This window comes from Mesoplodon mirus, assembly GCF_964341445.2.
Source record: "Mesoplodon mirus genome assembly, chromosome: 2".
Lineage (NCBI taxonomy): Eukaryota > Metazoa > Chordata > Mammalia > Artiodactyla > Ziphiidae > Mesoplodon > Mesoplodon mirus.
The window spans coordinates 194864175-194888663 of record NC_138977.1 but is presented as its reverse complement, the minus strand read 5'-3'; the positions used below and the strand labels follow the sequence as shown (position 1 = coordinate 194888663).

The 24489-nt window shown below is 38.8% G+C and overlaps 1 protein-coding gene across 3 annotated transcripts in view; it reads right to left on the bottom strand.

Moving 5' to 3' along the window:
* The window catches only part of PCGF5 (polycomb group ring finger 5), a 65645-nt gene that overhangs the window by 29907 nt on the left and 11249 nt on the right, over window positions 1-24489 (bottom strand). For 2 of the 3 annotated variants that reach the window (XM_082644076.1, XM_082644078.1), the window contains exons 3-6: window positions 15427-15523; window positions 9549-9604; window positions 9383-9442; window positions 6774-6922 (exon numbers count right to left, since the gene is read on the bottom strand). In XM_082644076.1, the coding sequence (XP_082500202.1) occupies window positions 6774-6922; window positions 9383-9442; window positions 9549-9604; window positions 15427-15523 (362 nt within the window). The remainder of the gene's footprint in view (window positions 1-6773; window positions 6923-9382; window positions 9443-9548; window positions 9605-15426; window positions 15524-24489) is intronic. The other variant, XM_082644077.1, reaches the window with a different exon arrangement.

The following is a 24489-nucleotide window of genomic DNA, read 5'->3' as shown; positions in this document are numbered from 1 at the left end:
AGAGTTGTATCATGTATTTTTAATGCAGTCTGCCAATACTTGCCTTTAACTGGAGAGTTTAATCCATTTCCAGATAATTACTGTTAGGGTAGGATTTATATCTGCCATTTAAAAAATTTGTTTTCTGTTGCATCTTAGGCCCTTTTGTTCCTCTGTTTCTCTATTACTGTTTTATTTTGTGTTGAAATGATATACTACAAAATGCCTCTTTAACTGCCGTGTCATTTCTTTTACTATGTATTTTCAAGTGACTTTCTTTGTGATTTCCCTGAAGATTACAACTGACATCTAAATTTATAACAGTCTACTTTGGAATAATACAATCTTAATTCCAATAGCATAGAAAAATTTGCTCCTATGTAGCTGCTTTCCGCCCCCACCCCACTGTTACTGTCTCAAATTACATCTTCATACTTAGTGTGCCCATTAACATAAATTTAGAGTTACTGCTTTATGCAGTCATCTTTTAAATCATATAGGAGAAAAAAAGTTTACACACAAAACATACTTTACTTTTGCCTTTTATATTTACCTATTTATATTTACCTTTACTAGTGGTCTCTATTTATTAATGTGGATTTGAGTACTAAGTGTCCTTTTGTTTAAGCCTGAAGGACACCCTTCATTATTTGCAGAGAAGGTCTGGTAGTGACACAGTCTCTTAGTTTTTGTTTACCTGGCAGTATTTTAAATTCTCCTTCCTTTTTGAAGGATATAAATTTTTGATGGACATAGAATTCTTGGTTGACAGGTTTTTTTCTTTCAGCACTTTGCATATGTCATCCTACTGCCTTCTGGCCTTTATAGCTTCTGATGAGAAATCAGCTACTAACCTTATTGAACATCACTTGTAACTGATGAGTCACTTCTTTATTGTTGCTTTCAAGATTTTCTGTCTTTTAACAGTTTGATTATGATGAGTCTAGCTATTAATTTCTTTCAGTTTATCATATCTGGAGTTTGTTGAGCTTCTGGGATGTTTAATGTTTTTCATGAAATTTGGGAAGTTTTTGGCCAAAAACTTCAAATATACTTTCTGTCCTTTTCTCTTCTTCTTTGGGGACTTCCATTATGTGTATGTTGGTAAGTCTGATGCTATCCTACAGGTCTCCGAATATCCGCTCATTTTTCTTCATTACTTTTCTTTCTGTTCCTCAAACTGAGTAATCTCAATCTATCATCAAGTTTTGGGGTTCATTTCCTATGACTCAAATCTGTCACTGAACCTCTCCAGTTAATTTTTCATTTCATCTATTGCACTTTTCAACTCCAGAACATTAAAAAAAATAATTTCTATCTTTTAATTAATATTCTCTAGTTGGTGAGATGGTTCTTGTACTTTCATGTAGATGTTTAGGTCTAATTTCTTTTAGTTCTTTGCACATTAAAAAAATTTTTTTATTGGAGTATAGTTGATTTACAGTGTTGTTAGTTTCAGCTGTACAGCAAAGTGAATCAGTTATACATATACATATATCCATTCTTTTAGCTGTACAGTAGGTTCTTATTAGCTATCTGTTTTATATATATCAGTGTGTATTTGTTAAACCTAATTTCCTAATTTATCTGCTCCCCCTCCCTTCACCTTTGGTAACCATAAGTTTGTTTTTCACATCTGTGACTCTATTTCTGTTTTGTAAATAAGTTCATTTGTACCATTTTTTAAGATTCCACATATAAGTGATATCATATGATATTTGTCTTTCTCTGGCTTACTTCACTTAGCATGATAATCTCTAGGTCCATCCATGTTGCTGCAAATGGCATTATTTTGTGCTTTTTTATGGCTGAGTAATATTCCATTGTATATATGTACCACATCTTCTTTATCCATTCCTCTGCTGATGGACATTTAATTTGCTTTGATGTCTTGGCTATTGTAAATAGGGCTGTGATGAACAATAGGGTGCATGTATCTTTTCAAATTACAGTACTCTCCAGATATATGTACCAATTTACATCCCCACCAACAGTGCAAGAGAGTTCCCTTTTCTCCACACCCTCTCTAGCATTTATTGTTTGTAGATTTTTTGATGATGGCCATTCTGACTGGTGTGAGGTGATACCTCATTGTAGTTTTGATTTGCATTTCTCTAATAATTAGTGATGTTGAGCATCTTTTCAGGTGCTTTTTGGCCATCTGTATGTCTTTTTTGGAGAAATGTCTATTTAGATCTTCCACCCATTTTCTGATTGGGTCATTTTTTTTTTTTTGATATTGAGCTGCATGAGCCATTTGTGTAACTTGGAGATTAATCCGTTGTCAGCTGCTTCAGTTGCAAATATTTTCTCTCAATCTGTGGGTTGTCTTTTCATTCTGTTTATGGTTTCCTTTGCTGTGCAAAAGCTTTTACGTTTAATTAGGTCCCATTTGTTTATTTTTATTTTCATTACTCTAGGAGGTGAATCAAAAAAGATATTGCTGTAATTTATGTCAGAGTGTTCTGCCTATGTTTTCCTCTAAGAGTTTTACAGTATTCGGCCTTACATTTAGGTCTTTAATCCATTTTGAGTTTATTTTTGTGTATGGTGTTAGGGAGTGTTCTAATTTCATTTTTTAACATGTAGGCTTTCCAGTTTTCCCAGCACCACTTATTGAAGAGACTCTCTTTTCTCCATTGTATATCTTGCCTCCTTTGTCACAGATTAGTCGACCCTAGGTATGTGGGTTTATCTCTGGACTTCTATCCTGTTCCATTGATCTATATTTCTGTTTTTGTGCCAGTACCATACTGTTTTGATTACTGTAGTCTTTGCACATATTTTAAATGGATGATTTTAAAATGTATATTTAGCCAAGTTCAGTGTCTGGGCATCTTCAGGGACATTTTCTATTGACTGCTTCTTTTCCTATATATGGGCTATACTTTTTTGTTTCTATCTGTCTCATAATATTTTGTTGAAAACTGAACATTTAAAATAATGTGGTAACACTGGAAATCAAATTCCCTGCTCCTCAGGGACTGCTGTTGTGGCTTTTTCTTGTTTCTCATTGTTTAACAACTTTCCTAAACTAGTTCTGTAAAGCCTGTATTCTTTACAGTATGTGGCCACTGAAGTTTCTACATAGTGGTCAGCTAACAACAGAGATTTCCTTATACACCTGGACCCAGTTAAATCTCCTGGTCTTTGCTGAGGGACTCTGTATGAGTTTTGGGGCACACCTCCAACACTCAACCAGGTTGTTGACAACTCTGCCTAAGTCTTCACTTCCCGCTTGTGCAGAGCCTCAAGGTCGGCCAAAGGTGACAGTTTAGGGCCTACTAGTTGACTCTGAAAGTTTTTGCCAGCTTTTTCACTGCTTTTATGGAGGAGCAAACTTTTGGCGGTCCTTACTCTACTATTTTCATTACCTTCTTGCTCTTGACTTTTGAACTGAAGTAGGTATACTGTATAAACCATACATGCAACTACTACACCACCACATTTGAGAATCTCATCCTACTACAGAGTAATGAGATGACTGAGAAGGCTGTAAAGGAATGCAGGCATAATTTCTCTGTCTTTAAGCAACATATAATCCAGTTTCAAGGACAAAACACAAACCAAAAAAGATAAAAGACAATATCAGTGCCTGGTACCTTTAGGAATACAATAAATGCTGATTTAATAAATAAATGCAAGTCTTACAGATTTTCAGAAGGGATTCACTAAGGTGGAAAAAAGTCACAAAAAATAGAGGTCTCTTGGGTCTTGACAGAAGTCTAGGACAGTGGTGAGAAGAGGGAAGAACATGCCAAAAAGGAAGGATTATTCAAAGTTTTAGAGGGTTTTAAATATTAATACAAGCTTTTATATATTCTGGATGCAAATCCTCTGTCAAATATGGGTGCCAACTTTTATGTTGGTATTCACAAATAAATGACAATAATCATGTGTCTTGAGAGACAGATTCACTGATGGGAATAATGGGAGATAAACTCATCAAGATAGGGGTTAGTGAAAGAGCTTGAATGCTAACACAAGGAGTTAATACTTGATCCTAGAATGTGGCAAACTATGGCCATAGCCCTCAAGCCAAATCTGGCTATCTATTTTCGTAAGTAAAGTTTAATTGGAACACAGCCAAGCCAGTTTGTTCACTATCGTCTATGGCTGCTTTAGTGCTAAAATAAGCAAGCTGAATAGCTGCAACAAAGCCCATATGGCCCACAGCGCACAAAGTACTTACTACTTGACCCTGATAGTGGCCATGAATGCTTGCACACACTTAGGCTGAAGCCTCAGCCCTGGATAATAAAAGAAATTAAGGATACGGGAAACAGTTCAGACTACTTTCAAAAATCTAGATATAAGGTGAGCAGCAGTGGACTGAGGGGAATTTTGCAGGACTTATGACTGGTTGAAGGGGAAGGGTAGAAGGTCAAAAACGTCCAAGATTTTGAATTTCTATGATTGGTTGAAAGATAGTAGTGAACCAAATGTAAAATAGATAGCTAGTGGGAAGCAGCTGCACAGCACAGGGAGATCAGCTTGGTGCTTTGTGACCACCTAGAGGGATGGGATAGGGAGGGGATATACGTATATGCATAGTTGATTCACTTTGTTATACAGCAGAAACCAACACACCATTGTAAAGCAATTATACTCCAAGAAAGGTGTTAAATAAAAATAAATAAAACTTAAGAAAGAAAAAAAGATGGTAGCGATAACTGAAACAGCATGTTTGGAGTAAAGTTAGGTGGAAGTACAGTGTAACGAATTTGTCTTTAAACATGTTAAGTTTTATGTATTAGTGAAACTCCCAACTAGGATACTGAAAATAGTTAGAGATATAATACTTCAACTTGGGAGAGATGGCAGGTTTGGAAAGAGGGATTTATAAGTTCTTTCAATAGCTGAAAACACAAAAAATAGAAGTGACCTCCTAGGATGACTGTAGAGAAAGAATAATTGAGTGGAGGACTAGGTATTAGCTATACTCACATATATAAAGCAGAAGACAGGAAGAAGTAGAGTCAGTGGAGACTGTATAGGAGTGGCCAGAGAGAAAAGGTGAGAATTGGGGTAGCACAGTATATGTCATGTAGGCTGTAAAAGTGGTTTTAAGAATGAAGGCACAAGGATGGAGAAAAGTCTATAAAGAAAAGAGTGAAAAGATAAAAAGTCAACTGGAATGGCAAAGCGTCCAAGATGCCAAAAAGAATATCAAGGCAGGGGGTAGTTAATTTTTCAGATGAATATCTAAAATGCAATGTTTTATAACTTTCATACTAGAAATCCTGCAGAGAAGTAGACTTCACATTTATTTATGAAGAGATATTCCACCTTTCTATTGACTTAATTTTCACTACAAGATAATAACTCATGTACTAGAGAGCTAAAGGATGATCATAATCTCTGTTAAGAAAAACATCCCCGGGCTTCCCTGGTGGCGCAGTGGTTGAGAGTCTGCCTGCCGATGCAGGGGACATGGGTTCGTGCCCCGGTCTGGGAGGATCCCACATGCCACGGAGTGGCTGGGCCCGTGCGCGTCCGGAGCCTGTGCTCCGCAACGGGAGAGGCCACAACAGTGAGAGGCCCGCGTACCGCAAAAAAAAAAAAAAATCCCCAAAAGAGGACTACAGAAATGACTGGGAATAAGAGAGAAATGTAAAGTTATTAAAAATTGACGAAAAGACTGACAAAAAGGAAAGGGTGCTGCACCAGAGCATAAAAGCCAATAGAGAAGCCTGGAAGGATAAATAGGTACAGTGGCCACTTCTCTAAATACTGCTGTACTCTATTACATGCCTTGTCCAACCAACCTCTCTTAACTAAATCAATTATCTTATTGTATTATAACTGTTTGTATGTGTAAGACCCAACCAAAAGTTCTTGAGGGAAAAAACTTATTATTTACATCTTCACTGACTAATATCCACATAGTGGATAAATATTCATTGAGTCACTATGCTAATACATATTTCTTTTTGAAAAATGCTGTGAAAACTTAATCAGAGTTGAAAAATTTTGTTTTTAACTGCCTGACAGGAAAATTTCATTAAATGTATTAGTAAAAAATTCAACTTGGGCTTCCCTGGTGGCGCAGTGGTTGAGAGTCTGCCTGCCGATGCAGGGTGGGTTCGTGCCCCGGTTTGGGAAGATCCCATATGCCGCGGAGCGGCTAGGCTCATGAGCCATGGCCGCTGAGCCTGTGCTCCGCAACGGGAGAGGCCACAACAGTGAGAGGCCCATGTACCGCCAAAAAAAAAAAAAAAAAAAATTCAACTCACTGGCCTCCAGATCACACAGAGGAAGTAAAGGAAAAGTTCACGGGTACTTTATGACATCCATCAAAACCAATTATGTTGTTCATAAAATGTATTAGCCATGACATGGGTAGCTTTTTTGAATTGCAAATAAAAACAGAGAAACAAAAGAGAAAATCAGAAGAGGATGAATAAAGGTTGAAGATGCTTCCCAACATGAAATGATCTGAATCTGAGTTGGTGACTACACTTAAAAAGGGAAAAACAGTGTATATGAACTCCCAACAAAGGTATAAAAGGAGGTTGAAAGAGGAGAAATACAGGCGTGATTCTCCTCATTGGCCACTAGGTGGTGGCAGTGACCCAGGACGGTTCAGTCGTGAGGTTTAGAAATCAGGAGCCTGAAGTAAGCAACTGCTTGGCTATTTGCAGGTAAGAGACTGTCAGAGAATGACATTCCATTTGTTTATGTTAATAAAAAATTTGAAAGCAAACATTCTGAAACAGGAAAATTCATCAACAAGTTATGAAAGGTTTATTATAAAATGATTATGAAAAAAACAACTGTACTTGTCCACTCACCTTTACTACATTGTCCCCTGATTGTCCATTATTTCGTAAACAGTCTAGACATATGGCAATTTGTGGGTCACTTCTGTGATAGTCTTTATCATCTTGATTTTCATCACCTTCTTCATCTACTTTAGGTTTGTCAACTTTTGAAGTATCATCTGTATAATTTAAATAAAGCTAAGTTAACTCAGTTGATTTTATAGCTAAGCAATAATATACTAACCACGAAAACAAAAATAAACTTTAAAAAACATTTCTTAACAGTTTTTGATGAAGAGTAACTGAAACTTTTAGTACCTTTAAATGTCCCAACCACTCAACAATGGAAATATTTTTAAAAAACCATCAGTGACTTATGAACGAACATAGCTTACGACTTCTAGGCTCACTGGGACATCCAAATGAAAGACTCAGGACTAGCTATATTTGGTCACAAAAATGACTGCTGTTAGTGATGAGACCACTTAGAAATTGATAAGATATAAAAATACTTCCAAATTCTACATATATTCAAAACTTAAAACCAAGTACTCTTTTCAAACTAAAATATTCTCTAAGTTCTCAAAATTTCAAATTATTAGATATTCATAAAGTTAGCTAGTGAAATAAGTGAAATGAATTAGCTTTTTTAACTTGTATGTAACTATGTAACATTAAAACACCATCAAAGAAATCTGAGTAGCATACTATAAACAAATGTATTTAACCTATGAAATACCAGAAGGCTACATATAGTGCAACTATATTTGTTGATTCATTCATTTACTGAGTGCCTTTAACTCTGTTAAGACTAAGCCTGGGGAAACAATATTGAAACTGTAGTGTTATCATCCTCACCCTCATCGTGTCAGATATTTAGAAGGAGGTACAGGCAAGTAAAGAAAACAGATGGAGAAGTCGATAAGGCCTTTGATATAAGAGGTAAGATAGACCAGGTGGGTACATATAACAGTTAATAAACCCAAACTCTGGGGAAGCAGAGATTCAGGGGACATTTCCAGATAAAATGTCTGTAAGCTGAAACTTGAAAGAATTAGTCAGCCAAGCATTACAGTATAGAAAATCCCAGGGGAAAAAAAGACCACTTAGCTCCTCTTTAATGACTGTAGTAAAAGCATTACAGATGTTATCATACAGGGCAGGTGGGTTCTCTCTTCTGCCTTTTTATATGGAACCCACATAGACAGGAGCTGCCTTCTATGAACCAAGATCCAGCTCCAAGAAAAGGTCCAAATTCTTCACCCAAACTAAAGACCAAGTATGATAAAATACTTTAAAAAGGCAGAAATATGGGAAAAGGGAGATAAACGCAAAGTAGGCTACAGTCCTTCACTATGCAAACTGTAAGACACACAGTCATGGACTAACCTGACCACATAGCTTCTGATGACAAGCCCTGGCTCCTGTCCTCTTGAAAAAGTAGTCAAAAACTGGAACATTCAGTCAATTTAACCTATATTTTTAGTATAGCACTACTGTCTAAATTGCAATTTACACTTGGGTAAAACAAGCCTTTAGTTAAGTCATTTTTTGCCAGGCTTGGCTTCTTTGCCCATTTCAGTGTTTTGATTATAGATTAAAAATAATCTCTTGCTACCTTATTCCAATCATTCAAAACTATTCTCAAACCTCCCCTGCTATAGGAAGCCAGCCCTGCACAGTTAAGCTGAACTAAAAAAACTGATCCCCATTTTACATATGAAGTGAGAAAGCCATTTTAATGATATGTAACTGACAATCCTGTGAATCGTATGGAAAAACCAGGGATAGAAGACTGAGCTCACAAGTGAGCCTATAAAAACAGACATATATCCTTGAAAGATTTCAATGGTATTTTTAGGCCATCTTGAAACAAACCTCATATTTATGTCAATAGGAAAGGATACTACTTCCTTATAATTTCAGATATGTTGTGCTTTTTTTTTCTTTTGTGTGAATATATATATACTAAAAACATTACTCTGCCCAGTAATGTTTCCCACTTTCCTTAATTATTAAAAATTGCTGATTTCTCAGTCTCCTGGGACCCAAAAGGGAAATTTGGTCACTTAGCATAGATGATGGGGAAAATTCCCATAAGTGTCTAGAAATATCTTTCAAATTTTAGGATATATAAATTTGTATCATCTGAGCTCTACCTATGAAAAGTTCGTTCCAGATTATCAGAGCATAGCAAGATCCTCTGATCTGGCTCTCAGCTACATCCCAGTTCCCTCTCCTATTAAACATACAAAATAAAATAAAACAGCAAATGCCTCACTGTTTAGTTGCAGGCTATGGCTATTTCTTACTTCAGTCTCCTTTAGCTCTCCAGCTAATATTGCTATAATCAGCGGTCACTTTTCTGTTTTATCTCCTTTTTCTCTCCCCAATTTCCTCTATTTCCAATTACCTTCAACTGGACTGACTCCAGATTTACATGCATTTATATAAAATCTCATGATTCTATATAAAAAGTTCATAATCAGAGAAAGGTTCAGAATATAAAGGGGTACATGAATTGTACCCCTTGTACAGGAGAAACTTGAGCTTGAAAAGAGAGATTAGTTCACCACAGCTACAAAAAGCTGACCAATTTGAGAGATTCCATCAGATATAGAAGTAAAAAAAAAAATCACCTTGTCCATTTTCTTGAGGCTTGTTTTTCTTCCAAAATTCAGACTCACGCTCAAGTTCTTCTAATTTAAAAGAAAAAATTATAAAAGTAATAGAAACACAATCATGAAGTCTTTAACAGAAATGGTGATTTCACAAAACTCTGCAAGAACCCAAAGAGCAACTTACGTTCTCGTAGTCCAGGGACCAACTTAAATATAATTTCCTCTAATGTGTTATCCAACCTTCCAAAGAGGAAAAAAGAGAATATACAAACAATAAAGACATCAAAATCCAATAGGTAAACCATTTAAGATCTGCATCTCACATACACTACAAAATATAGAACATACACAGTTTTCGCACAAGTATCACACCCAACTGCTCTGCGAGGGGAGCACATCTATTTCTAGCCTGTCCCAGTGGAACACAGATTACAAAAATGGTCCCGTCCCCAGCTCTCTCTACAACCTTGCCCCTCTGAACAGGACTTTGGTAAAGGGATGGAGTCTATTTCTCCACCCTGAGAATATGGGCCAGCCCTGAAACGTGGTCGGGCCAAAAGGATGTGGCACAAGTGACACTGCTTAGCTCTGAGCGCAAGCCTTATGAGGCATATCACGTGCTTTGGTGTGCTTTCTTGGAATCCTGCCACCATTAGAACAAGTCTGGAGGACGTGACACTATGTCCAAGGAGCCAAGCTGCCCTGCTGAGGCCATCTCACACTAGGTCATGGACAGCCCAACCCAACAGGACAGAACCCAGGCCAGGATCAGCAGGGCAGCAACTGACCAGCCTCTGACTGCAGTCACCTGAGCGAGCCCAGCCAAGACCAGCAGACCCACCTGGATCTGTGAACCACACAGAACTGTGAGGAATAATAAATGCTTTTACTGTTGTGTTCAGCATGAAATTTAGGGGTGGTTTGTTATACAGCAATAGCTGATGCAGCCAGCTATTGCTTTCAAAACGTCTACCACAACTGTGGCTCTTTCCTATGAAAGAAATAATCTCCAGTCTTCTCTTCTGAGAAATTTAGACCATTTTTCCTAGATAAAAAACGTAAATATTTCTCTCGACATTTTTCTCATCTCCTTTTCCTGCTGTATCTGAGCATAACTCTTCCTTTCCACGGCTTTCATTTCTTCATCTTGTCCTCCTGCTCCGGAGACACCCTCTCCGCTCATCTCCTTTGCCCTGCTCAGCGGCATTGCTCTTCTCCCAACTGAAAACACGGCTACGTTTCTCACATCTAAAAAGCCCCCAAACCTTGGCTTAACCTATTGTCTTTTCAAGCTGTTAGCAGATACACAACCTCTTCTTCCAACTGGAAAAACTATGAAATCACAGATGACATTATTTCTGTCACATATTTTTGCTTCTTTTACTCGACTGAACTCCTCAAATCATCCATAACTTCCATAATGAATAGATTTAAAATTTTTTTGAGAGGGAAAATTTAAAAGATCTTAATTCCTCTGAAAGTCATTTTTCTCCTCATTGCTCTGCAGCAGTTTATCAGTGCTGCCTGACGCTGCCTCCTTGAAAATTTCCTTTCCTGGTTTTTCTTTTTTTCTATCAACTCCCTTTGTCCCCAAGATATTTTTCTTTTCCCAACTACCTCTACATCTGAGTATTCTCCTTTGATCTGCTCTCTGCACCCTCTGACCTTTTCTACAGGCTGCCTTCCTTGAAGATCTCATCCACTTTTGTGACTTCAAAACTCACATATAGGCAGATAACATATATATACACACACACACATTGCATCTCTCTGCTGAGCTCAAGTTCCATACTTCCAACAGATGTTGAATATCCCAAGCACCTCCTTTTGTTCATATATGTCGACTATCTTATCTATTCTCCTTCAACAAAATACTGAATACCTCTGTCTTACTTTTTAAAGATTAAATTTAGAAATGATACCATATCATTCCCAAATAGGCTCAAAATGCAAGCATTATTTTAACCTACCTGTCTCTCCTGCTTCACATATTTACTCACCAAGCCCCAGACAGCTGCTTCTCAATGTTTCTCCCACCCAGTCTTTGCACATTTCCCATCCTTCCATTCCCTCAATTACCACCCTATTTAGAGGACAGCATAGAGATATTTCCCTTTACCTTGACATGCTCATAAATGAGTTTTCCTTAAGCACGAATTTGATCATTATTTGCCTGCTCAAGAACTAATTTCTTCCTGTCACCTGGCTTCAAGTGTTTATATAACTTGAGTCCAACCTACAAACTGTAACTGGTGCTGCTCTCTTGTCACTCTTCTCTAGCCAACTGACTTGCTCAATTATCCCCAAGAATGCCCTGCCTTTTCCAATCTGTTTTCCTCCCTCATGCTCTTCATCCTGGCTCAAATACTCTTTTCCAGTTCCTACTCTCCAACCAAACCGATGTTACCTGATTCTTCAGGACTTACCCGCTAACTCCTTCACAAAGTTTTCCCAGACTATTTAATAGTAGCAGTGTTTAAGAGAAGTATTATTTCTCTTCTTCTTAATATGTGTTTTATCAATGTAATACACATGTATAATTTACAAATCAAACTTCCCCGTAACCTTATATGAAAATACAACATTTTTATGCCCCGCTCTCTCTGTTCCTGATTCCTACAACCCCAGGGGCAACCGCTTTCAAATCCAAGCTGTTTTGTCTAGTATTTACTTTCATATTTCTATACATATGATAGATAAACGGATGATAAATTAAAAAACAAAGCCATTCTTTCTCTGCTGTCTAGGTTTTTCTGACCTCCTTCTGTGGGAGATAAAGGTTTAGCTCTCTGATATCATCCTGCCATGCCCCTTTCCTCCCAACATACGTTTTCCCAACTCTCATCTTCCTAATAATCTTACTGCCATTTTTAAAATAATGAGTGTTTACATGGTTAGGATCATCTAAATATTCACAGTGTACTCTGATTAAAGATATCCCCTCCTTCAACTTTTTTCTTTCCCTGGAGTTAGTAATTGCTTTCTTTTCTTCATCTGCTACATACCTATTCCCAAATTCTCTGAAAGAATTTCTTCTTACTATGCACAAACGGTTCAGGAATCAACTAGTTCCATTCCTGTCCCCGTGGGACATCACCCCTCACCAAGGTCATGTTCTTGCTGCCCTCACCGTCCATTCAGGATTACCCCACAGCAGTCATTACAGCCACAGCTTGCATGCACCTTTGACTCCCCTGTCCCTCCCTCACTTGCTCAAAATCATTTGGTGTAACCACACCACCAGTCCAATCCAGCTCTCCATCACCTTCTACCCATGGGCTGGAAAGCCCAACCACACCCTTTCAAATTCGTAACTATAACCCAGGTGCGCCTTTCAGGTTGCCAGGACTCACACTACACTTCCCAGTCCATTTATTCTCTTACTTTCCTGGACAACACACTTTCTTCTCTTGCCAACCCCTACACCCGCCTTTTCCGTCCTTACTCTTGGCTGATAAACATCTTCTCCTCAGTGAGACACAAACTTGCACAGACTCTGACCACCACATCTACCTGTGGCATCTGCACCCATGTCTACTCTGCCCTCCTACCTGCTGCTACACACGACCTGTATGAAGCCAGTCTCTTCTATTAGATTTCACTCCCTCTCAACCACCCAAGAACACTGCTTCAGCAATGCCCCCTCTCCCCAACTCTCCTATTATTACCTTTTTGCTCTTTCTTGGATTAGTCCCTTCACACATGCCATCATTTCTCCCATATCACAACAAAACAGAAAACCTTCTTGACTGTACTTCTCTGAACGGCTACCACCCCATTTCTTTGCTCCCACTCCCATTTGTGGCAAAACCTGAAAAAGTTGTCTATACTCACTGTTTCTAATTCTTCTTCCTCCCTTTCTCTCTTGTAACAATCCAGTTAAGTTTTTGCCTCACAGCTCTACTGAAAGTGCTCTTGTCAAGGCTGATGACCTCCAAGTTGCTAAATCCAACTGTCAACTCTATCTTCACCTTACAACATCAGACACAGTCCGTCACTCCCTCTTCTTTGCTTGGCTTCCAAGCCACACACTTGGATCCGCCCTCTCCTATACTGACTGTGCCTCTTCAGTTTCCTTTGCTGGTTCTTCCTCCTCTCCCTGACCTCTCAATGTTGGAATGCTCCAGGGATCAATCCTTGGTCCTCTACTCATCTCTCTGCACTCACACCCGTACGTGATCTCATCCAGTCCCACAGTTTTAAATACTGTCTACATGCTGAAGACTACCAGATATTTAACCCCAGCCAGACCTCTCCCCTTGAATCACAGACTTGTATATTCACCTGCCAACTTCTCTCTTCTCTGAAATAATTAACAGACTCAACTTGTCCAAATCCAAACACCCCATCTACCTGTCCCCCAAACCTGCTCTATCCTTAGTCTTCCTTATCTCAGTTCATGACAACCCCATTCTCTAGTTGCTCAGGTCAGAGATCAGGTCCACAATCTCTGAGCTCCTGGCCCACTACCCAGGCTCCCTTGCTGCTCCTCAGACAAGTTGCAGGTGCCCTCCTAACTCCTGACTCAGGCCGTGTGCACTGGCTGCTCCCCTGACCTGGAACAGGCATGCTTTCCTCAGATTTATGCATGGCTAATTCCCTCAGAGACAGCAATTCTGTGCTCAAATATCACCTTCTCAATGAGGCCTATCCTCAGCATTTTATTTAAAACTGGCATCTGTCCCTCCCTTCACACCCCTGATGCCCCTCACTTGCAGCACCTTCTCAGAGTTGCTGATTCAGAGGGTCTGAGGCGGGGCCCAAGAACTGTCATATCTAATAAGATACTAATGGTTTGGGGACCACACTTTGAAAACCAATGGGCCATATATTTACTTATAGACAAATTATTCCAACTATAGGCACTAACATAGAAAAGAAGTCTAAAATGTAAGACTTACAAATCCAGACTTATAGAATGATGGCAAACATCACATAGAGATGAAGTTAGTAAGGGCTCTCTAGAGAATATCTAATTCTGTTTTTCAATGGGTACTTTCCTGAGATTGCACAGTTGATCTATGGTAGAGCTATGGTAGGAACAGTGGGAAGAAAACGGGCTTAGTGGTGAGGACACCTGGCTTGTAGCTGGGAAGTGACATTTTAGTTTGCTAGGACCTTAGGCAATGTTGTGTCATTTCTATAAATTTCAATTTCTAATCTTGAAAAAGGATTTAGATTAGGATCTTATGTAGCACTTCTATCTTTAAAAATATATGATTATACTTCTTTATATTATTACTATTTATTTGGTATAATGATTATACCACTAAGTAAATGGTAAAAAGGTAGTCATTTTTAAAATTCTTTTAAGTTTTACATAAATGTTTGTACACTCTTTTTGAATATATGATACATTTTAAAAAATTAATAGTATCAAGATTAGTCTCCCTGACCATCAGGTCTGCCCTCTTTCCACTACCGTGTAGCTCAGCAAATATAGAGTATTTTGTAGAATATTAAAATACTGAAAATAGGGGACTTCCTTGGTGGCGCAGTGGTTAAGAATCCTTCTGCCAATGCAGGGGACACAGGTTCAAGCCCTGGTCTAGGAAGATCCCACATGCCGCGGAGCAACTAAGCCCGTGCACCACAACTACCGAGCCTGTGCTCTAGAGCTGTGAGCCACAACTGCTGAACCCCGTGTGCCTAGAGCCCGTGCTCCGCAACAAGAGAAGCCACCGCAATGAGAAGCCCGCACACCACAACGAAGAGTGGCCCCTGCTCGCTGCAACTAGAGAAAGCCTGCATGCAGCAACGAAGACCCAACACAGCAAAAATAAATAAATTTAAAATACTGAAAATAACTACAACTAAAGTAACTTAGAGCCTGAGATAAAGTTATAATTCTTGGAAATGTGTTTCTTAAATATTTAATATGCACAGCCTTGTTTTTCATGTCCTCTTAATAAAATACTTTAAATTGAAATAAAATACTTTAAAATGAAAATCATAAAACCTACATTAACTGAGTCAAAGTCCTAACAAATATGATGCATAATAAAAATTAAGAGTTTATATAATTTATTTAAGTTAGTTGAACTAAAAATACATTTACGTACCTCAACATTTCTAACGGGTTTGTCTCGTGAACCTGGTTGCCACACCTTGGACAATCATTGCTGTCTTCAAAGTGCTGGACAATACAAGTCTTACAGACTGAGAAGAAAAAAGACGTTAGGTTAAAATGCATCATTTGAACTTAATGTGATTAGAAATAGTCCTTAAAAGTTATCTACTACATGTAAAATACCATTCTTTAATCAATAAAACCTTAAAATTATAACACTAAAAAAACCAACTGAAATAAAGCCTACTGCCACAATATAAAAAGTATAGACTATTTTGCTTATTGTTTTTCTTAAATATATTCACAAACCAAACAATTTATTCATAGCACTCTAAAAAAAGCTGATGCGTTTACATAAAATGATAGCATTTTCATTTAAAGAAGTAGAACAAGGAAAGGTAAAAGCTGGTAAGTCAGGCCCATCCTTTCTTCTCCAAATAAAAATCAAATCTGAAGCACAAAATCTGTGTAAATTAAAGATTCACTTTCTATGCAATGTTGTAAAAACCTGAAAATCTAGTATGTTATCTTTAGAGATTTTAGAAATTTACCCCCAAACTGGAAATATGAAAAAAATATTCTTCTGTTAAAATTATCTCAAAATTAAATAGGGCTAGAAAGTACGCATAAATGTAGGCTTTGAACATACAGAATCTCAAATTCAAATATTTATGTGTGTGTGAAATTATTCATTATGAAACCATGGATTTTCTATGTAGCTCTAGTTAGAAGACTGATGGTATCTGCAGATGTGGAACTCGCGGATATGGAGGGTCGACTGTAAGGGACTTGAGCCTCAGAAGATTTTGGTATCCACGGGGATCTTGGATAAATTAGCAAAATTGATGGATGGCAAAATAAAAATATACATATTATAAGAAAAAAGCTGGTAAGTCTGCATTTATTTCTTTTACTAAAAGTTTATTTGAATGCAACATAAATAGTTCTTAATAATACTTGAGAGTTTTCAGTATGTCTGGATTACTTTTTACTGGCAGGGTGCTCCTGGGACAAGCCAGGAGTTACAACGGAACTTCTGGCCTGTGCAGAGTATGATGAGTCTGTGCTCACAGATACCATAATCCCAAGGGGCACGAAGTATGGGTAGTGACATCAAGCTGGTACAAAAGCACGAGAGGTAAACTGAAAGAATGACTGAGAAACTGAAAGGGATAATTAAGATTTTAAATAAAGATTATAAACAAAGACAACAGAAATATGATTTGTGGCTTTTTGGCCACAGGCCTATACAGCCTGCCACTCCTCCAAATAATACTCCAAATAATACTAATGCTTCTGGTTATGAATCTCTCCCACCTTTTCCCTAAGCTTCTTACCTATCAACTGTCTTGATCAAAAACCTCTGACATATTTACAGCATCTGAACTATAAGAATTTTTCAGTCCAATTCCCTATTCCAATACCCCCTTCTCCATTTTATTACCCTGTGTAATCTTAAATTTTCACCTGGTACTGATCAGCTCCCCCTTTTACAACTCCATTACAAACTACTTTCCGCCCTCCTTAAGCCCCACACTATCTAAAACAAGTAAAAGTTTATGTAAACAATTGATCAAGAGTAAACACTAGGATTCCTACCACTGAGATTAGGTCTGAAAATTCAAACACATCACACATACTGGTCAGAGCAACAATGGTTGGGGAAGAATTCTCCTCAGTAACTAATTTTAAAATTATCAGTACATACAGAGAATAGTATCTTGGTATTTCCTTTCATGTATTTATTCATCGATTCAATAGCCAAGCATTATACTAGAAGTTGGGGGTGCAGGGGTAAACAAAACAAAGTCCACACCCTTATGGAGCTTATGTTCTATTTGGGAAGTGAAAGAATTTTAGTTAGTAATAAGTGATACTTACACAACAAAGAGAAAAATGATAGAGTGGGTGTGTGTGCAGAGAGAGAGGGAGGGAGGAGAGGGAGGGGGGAGAGAGAGGGAGGCAGGGGGAGAGAGAGGGAGGAGGGGGAGGAGGGAGAGAGGGAGGGGGAGGGAGGGAGGAGGGGGAGGGAGGGAGGAGGGGAAGAGAGAGGGAGGGAGAGGGAGAGAGTGCACACGTGCCCTGCTTGCTGCCCTGCTTGCGGCTGGTAGCTTTGTTAGGTAAGAGTGATCAGGGTAGGACTTCCTAAGAAGGTAACATCTGAGCAGATTTTTTTGTTGTAAGAGTACACCCGAGTCCCCTATTCTCTACCTCTTTTTACCATGACAATACAGCTATTAGGGTAACAACCCTTTACTATAATTCTCACAAAATTTGGATGAAGACAGTATTAGAAAACCTTAAAACAGAAAAAGCTTAGATATGAATATATCTGTCCTCCAAATTTCTTGGCCTCCAAAACATTCTAAACGTCTTTTAAAAAGTTAATGTTTGGGAGGGAGGGCTGCCTTGCTAAGCCATACTGAGGTAGAAGGAAAAAAAGCTGAATACTTTTGCAGATTGCTGGTATTTGCTCTTTTCCCGGGGACACTAGATAAATCTCTGAAATTTGGGAAAGAAGGCAAATAGTACAGATAAGAGGCACTGAATGAAGGGGTATTATGAAGCCTGATCTTGTCCTGAATCTCTGACCCTGCCCTGGGGCTCCGTCATTCAAAAGCTTTATCATGCTCAAGGTATTCAGGAATTCCTGGTTGTCTACCGGCCTTGGCCAAACAGAGAGGCACATGACATGCCCAGAGCAAGTCTTCATCTGGGTCAGCCAAAAGGCTATGGGCAGGAGCCTATCCTCCCAGGGGCAAAGATACTAATCTAGGTTGTTCAAGAAAGAAATGTGAGGCTCATTTGTCCAGAGGTGCACAAAGTTTCAAGAATAAGGCTGCTTAAGGCCAAGGCAGCCCCAGTGCTCAAGGATGCTGATGGGGAATATTAATCTATATTCTAGATCTGGACTGTCCAACATGATAGCCACTAGCGGCATGTGGCTCCCAAGCACTTGAGATGTTGCTACTTCAAGTTGAGATGTGCCGTAAGTGTAAAACACATGCCAGATTTTTAGAATGAAAAAAATCTCATTAATGTTATATTAATTACATGTGGAATTGATAATATTTTAGACACTGGATTAAATAAAATATATTAAAACTAATTTCATTTGTTTTTCTTAAGTGGCTACTAGAAAATTTTAAATTACACAGGTGGCTCACATTTTATTTCTACTGAACAGTGCTGAACAGAGGGAGATAGAAAGCCCCATCAGGAGGTGGATTTATTTTTCACATCAACATTTGAGACACCGTATCTTATTCTACTTTTGCAGATGAAGGAGAAGAGGTTTTTGTAAGCTAGGTAACCTGCCTTCCCTGATGAATGGCAGCACAGAGACTTGAATCCAGGTTTTCTGATATGAAGTCAAATTTTGCAGATTAAAAAAATGTTTTTAACTTTACAAAGGAAAGGAATGTAATGTAGAAATACCATCCCCCCAAAACATCTTTAGCACCTCTGCTAAATCTGACCACCAAGTAAACATGACAGATAAGCCATCCCATAGGGCATAGGAATTAACCTTACTACATAAAATATTACATTAAAAGAATTAAAAAAAATTTTTTTACAGAGGCTAAGGCCCATAATTGTCTTTAATTAAATTTTTTTCAAATAGTTTAAGAGAAAAATTTAAGATGTTGAAATATAATATTTTTACTCTAGTTTTCTTTTTTGTTCAGATGATTTGGTGGTGGATGTCATCGTTTTCATCATAATCACTAACAATTAAAAGGTTTATGTGGGCTTCCCTGGTGGCGCAGTGGTTGAGAGTCCGCCTGCCGATGCAGGGGACACGGGTTTGTGCCCCGGTCCGGGAAGATCCCACATGCTGCGGAGCGAGAGGCCCGCGTACCGGGAAAAAAAAAAAAAAAAAAAAAAAAAAAAAAGGTTTATGTAACAGGTACCAGCCAAATACTTCAAAATATATTTAATTCGACACAATTTCATAATTTAATATTCATTAAAACCCCATTAATTAGGTAATATTATTAGGCCTCTTACAGAGAAGAAACTGAATAGAGAACTTCAGCAGTTTGCCAAAAATCATGGAGCCAGTAAGTGGCGAAAGCCATGATTTGAATCAAGAGCCCATTTTCTTACCCAATGCATACCTATATGCTACACTGTCTTCTAATTTTATATCTATACATCTAAGGTATACAGAAAAAGAATGCCTTATCCCTTAATTTGGGAGCCTTAAATATGTCCACTTGTAGAATTAGAACTCCTTTTAAACTGAGTATTTTGCACAAAATAGCCCTTTTAGGTAGCTTATATAGTCCTTAAAAAAAATTCTAGAAAATACATCTCCCACATGTTTTTAAAAGCTGTTAAATAAAGCACAAACTTATATAAATTAGAACCTGAGGAAATACAGGCCACAAGTTCACTGAAACTGAAAAAAAAAAAAAAGTAAAATGAGAATTTGCTTTCCCTTAGACGCTTAAAAAAAACCCTCATCACTACAAAACTGACCTTTGATTCTTAGTTTATAATTTGGTTTATACGAGCTGAAAAACACATTATAAAAATATCTTAAAGATTTAACACTAAGCTGTCTAACTGCTCAACTGCTGTACTGGTTAACTCAACTGGTCCAAGAATGATGTTTAAAAAGGTCCCAGTGTGTGGTTAAGACTGTGTGTGGAGACCAAGGAGAGACTTCATCCTCACCAGCCACTCTACAGAGAGATTGCTGGAGCCAGCAGAAACACCTGGTCAGAAAGGGAGTTAGGCTCACCAAAGATATCCCCAGTTGGAAAAACACTTAAATGGTAACAAGTGCCAACATGTATTGAGCATTAACCAAATATCAGGCTCAGGGCTTTGTATGGCTTACTGTATGGACTGCTATCATCCTCCTCTGGCAAAGGAGGAATGCAATACCGGAGAGCCTGAGCAGGCTGCCCACATCTGCCCAGCTGTGTAGCAGACATGGCACCCAACCCCAGGCTGGATGTGCAGCTCAAGGCCTAAAATCCAAACCACCACGCAACACATCTTAAAATCAATACCATTTGGTCCCGAGCACCAGAATTTCATATTAACTGATCTTTACATTTAGCTCATCACAACCATCATTAACCTCCTGCCCAAAGCTTACTAAGTGAAATTGTTCCTTTTACCATGTTTTAGATTTGAACTAGGTTGTTATACAAATTAGCAGGGAAAGAGTCATTGTGTCATCTAAAGCAGTGGTTTTCAAATTTAGATGGGCACCACAATCACCAATGAGACTTTTTTTAAAAGAACGGATTCATGGTCCCCATCCCAGACCAATTAAATCAAAATCTCTGGGAGATTAGCACCAGAACTCTAACTGTGCAAAGCTCTCGCTGAAGCAGCCAGAAGACAACTGGGAAAACCCAGCCACAAAATCCTTACTGGCTAGTACCTCAGTGAGGCTGCCCCATTCCAGGATTTGGCCCTTTGCCAAATCCTAACCAGAAGCCGCTTTATCATTCACCATTAGGGAATCACCGACACAGGACAAAACATAATCAAAAGAATATGCAATTAATGTGTTCTCTCTCTATAATGCAGACTTACATGAGAAGCCCAGGCAGTATGGCACAGTTGTTCTAGATAAAAGATAATCTTGAGGCAGACAGCTGGATATGAATCCCACGTTCTGCCATTAGGGAAATTACTTTGTGCTTCTCTGTACAGGGAGATAACAAGGGTATCTATCTCACAGGGTTCTTAGGAGGATTAAATGAGATAATATACGTAAAATGTGTAAACGAGTGGTAACTTATATTTAATAAATGAGCTATCACTGTAAGTTAGATTGCTGGATGAGCATAAAATCATAATAAAAAGAACCAGTAATCAAATATTGAATGGCATCAGACCATGATTAGTTTGACGCATCTATCTTAAATAACAGATGACCTTGCTAATGGAACTTGAAATGTCTATCATGTACTGGTATTAACCCTCTGCAGCCATGTTCACCCTAGAGATATTCTTGCAACTCAAGTATGATATTTATGGCACACTGCTTCACCTGAATGGGAACTGCCTATCTTTGTATGTATGATACTTCTTTTTCTGGGGTTGAGGGTCCAAGGTTGACCAACACTTTCACATTATACGCTCCTTCCTTAGCTTTACATGTTTAATAAAATTCTAGCACGGTCCCACTGGTCTAGGAGAAACCCTGTTGTGTCTCTTTCGGATCACTTTGCATATAACCTGCTCTGAAGCACCATTTTATATTGATTCCACAGTTTAACTATTAAAATGCTATCCTATTTTTTTATTTTCAAGTTCTCGAGGGGAGCGGGCTCTTCACAACAGGTACAAAGCCCATCTGTTGTTGCTATCTTGGATGTATGGTCCGCCGACATCTCTCATAGAAAGCTAACTTCCCAGCTTTTAATGACACAGTGATCTACGGAAATTTCTCTTCTTGAGCACCAATTCTGCTATCACTGATAATAAAACAATAACAGTCTTTTCCCTCATGTCCTTGGTCATGTCATTCATTAGTAATGCTCTGTTTATTAAAAGTGATCAAAGGCGGACTTCGTTAAAATCACCTGAGTGTGTTGGTTTTATCTGTCAACATAGAAGCATATTTTTTCCTCCTTCCTTAAGCACATCACTATCTTTATGTGCCCTTCGTAATAACACTCATTTGATACAGTTCGCCTTTGAAAAATTTGCCTGTTATCTACTAACAGTTTATAAGTAAACTGTGGTCATCTGCAAAGAGAAGAGGCATCAGTTTGCTGCTTTTGATACATATTTACATGTGAAACTGACACTATTTATTTTTAAAGTTTTCCAGAATAGCTGTAATTTGCTTCCATGAGACAGTATCTCCTGATTTTACTCATATAAGGAACTAATGAACATCTTGTGTTATACATGGCACAGTTCTTTCAAAGGCCTACATGAGTTTCAATTTCATGGAGAACACTAAGGACAGCATTACTTTCTACTGAGGAGAATGCTTTATTCTTGTTTTTGCCAGGACAGAGGGACAGGCAGCAAGGCAGAGCCTGCTGGACAGGGTCAGGACACAGTCTTGGGGCTTCAGCACAGTAGGGGAATCTGAGACCAAGCAGGTCAGGAGAGCACAAAGTCCAGGAGGGCCTTCCACAGATAGGCTTATGGAGTCAAGTGGGACTCCAGGGTGAGGGCAGACTCCAGTAGGTCAGTGAGTGCAATAATGATCTCATTCCCCTCCTTATCAACATAAATTCCATGACCAATCAGAATAATCACTTCCTCACACACACTCTACATAGCTTTGCTCTACATCAACTCTTCTTCCCTTCTCTTCTTTTGTCATACTTACTCAGTTAAACTATTAACCCTGGCTAAATCCAACTCTCTGCATACTCTGCTCTGCAAGATTACAGCTGAACATTGTGGGAGAAAAACATGCATCATGCTGATTGGTCTCTCACCTTAAATTCACGACCATGACCCTCAAAAATGGGTCCTTCATCTGCCAGGCAGTCACCCTCAATGCCCTCATTCCATATGCTCTTCACCAATACCTTTTCTCCTCTCTCCTCAAGCCCTCACTTATCCTCCCCCATCTCCACTCTCCACTGATGACCTCACTTCCTGTTCTACTGAAAACAAAAGAAGAAAAAAAAAAAAGGAAACAGAATTTATACCACCATACCTACTCACTCACTAACATCTAAACTTTGTGGTCTTGCCTGTTTCTAGAACTTTCATGTGTCAATCTCTGCTCTGTTCACTAGACCCCCTTTCAACGACCCGAGAACATTGCTCCATTGCTTCTCTCTCTCTCGCCTGTGTCAGTCTTCTGCTATCTGCTGAAGATTCCCATCAACATTCAAACATATTATTTCCCCATCTTTAAAAAAAAGAATCAAACTTCTGTTGACCCTACTTCCCTTGTCAGCAAGCACTCCATTTCAGAGCTACCTATACTCTCTCTCTAATACCTCTCTTCCCATTCTTTTTTCACCCCTTCTTTACCTTCATTAAGGTGAAAGACTTACATAATCATTGTACAATTATCAAAACAATGAAATTAAAACATTTCCATCCTCTCACACCCACCCAGACTTCCACTCCTTACCACTCCACTGAAAGTGCTCAGCGAGATTATCCATGGTGCCTGCGCTGCTCAGCCTGGGCCTTCCTCAGTCCCATCTTACTCAACACAACTGACTCGGCCGGTACCTCCTCCTAGACACTATGTGTTCACTTTGCCTCCCAGGACCCACTCTGTTTTCCTCCTACCTCACTGCCTCCTCCCCCTCAGCGCCCAGGGCTCAGCCTTGGCCTTCACCCCTTCTCCATCTATGCTCACTCCCTTGGCGCTCTCACTTATTAAATATGATCTAAATGCTGATCATCTCCAGACTCATATGTCCAACTCCCAACTGGCTGGGATCAGGTATCTCTGATCAGCCAACTCCTTTACCTTCTTAAATCTGTTCAACTGCCACCTTCCTGATGAGGCCTACCCTGAGCACAGGCTTACTTTAAGTGGTCATACCCTCTCACTGACTGCCCAATTCCCTGTACCCAGCTTAACCTTCCCTTTTTCTGCAGCATTTATCACCAGAGCGTACCATCATTTATACACTCTGATTTACCACCTACTACGTTGCCTGATGTGTCCCAGGTGCCCAGAATAGTACCTGGAGGAGGAAGTGCTCAGTAAATATTTGTGGAATGAAGACACAGGGGTTAGGAATAGCAGAGGGAGCCACGATTTTAGGACTTACAGGTGTACTACTGTAGTCAAGTCAGAAATCAGCCTAGATTTTCAACTAAGGCAAGGGAAGAGATTCTGAATTCACTAGTAATTTTCTTGACAATTAAAATGAGTTAATTCAATATAAGCTACATAATTTTCTAAAATAAAATGATCATTTTCTATTAACCGAGTAATGTCAGCGGTGGAGCATTCTGAGAGAATATAGCTTTGTTCACTGGTTTCTGAATTTCTGATATATATATACACACAAGTCTGGCAAAAACCAGTATGTTATAAAACACCAGTAGATATGATACATCTTCAAAGTACCTAAGCAGAAATTATCTT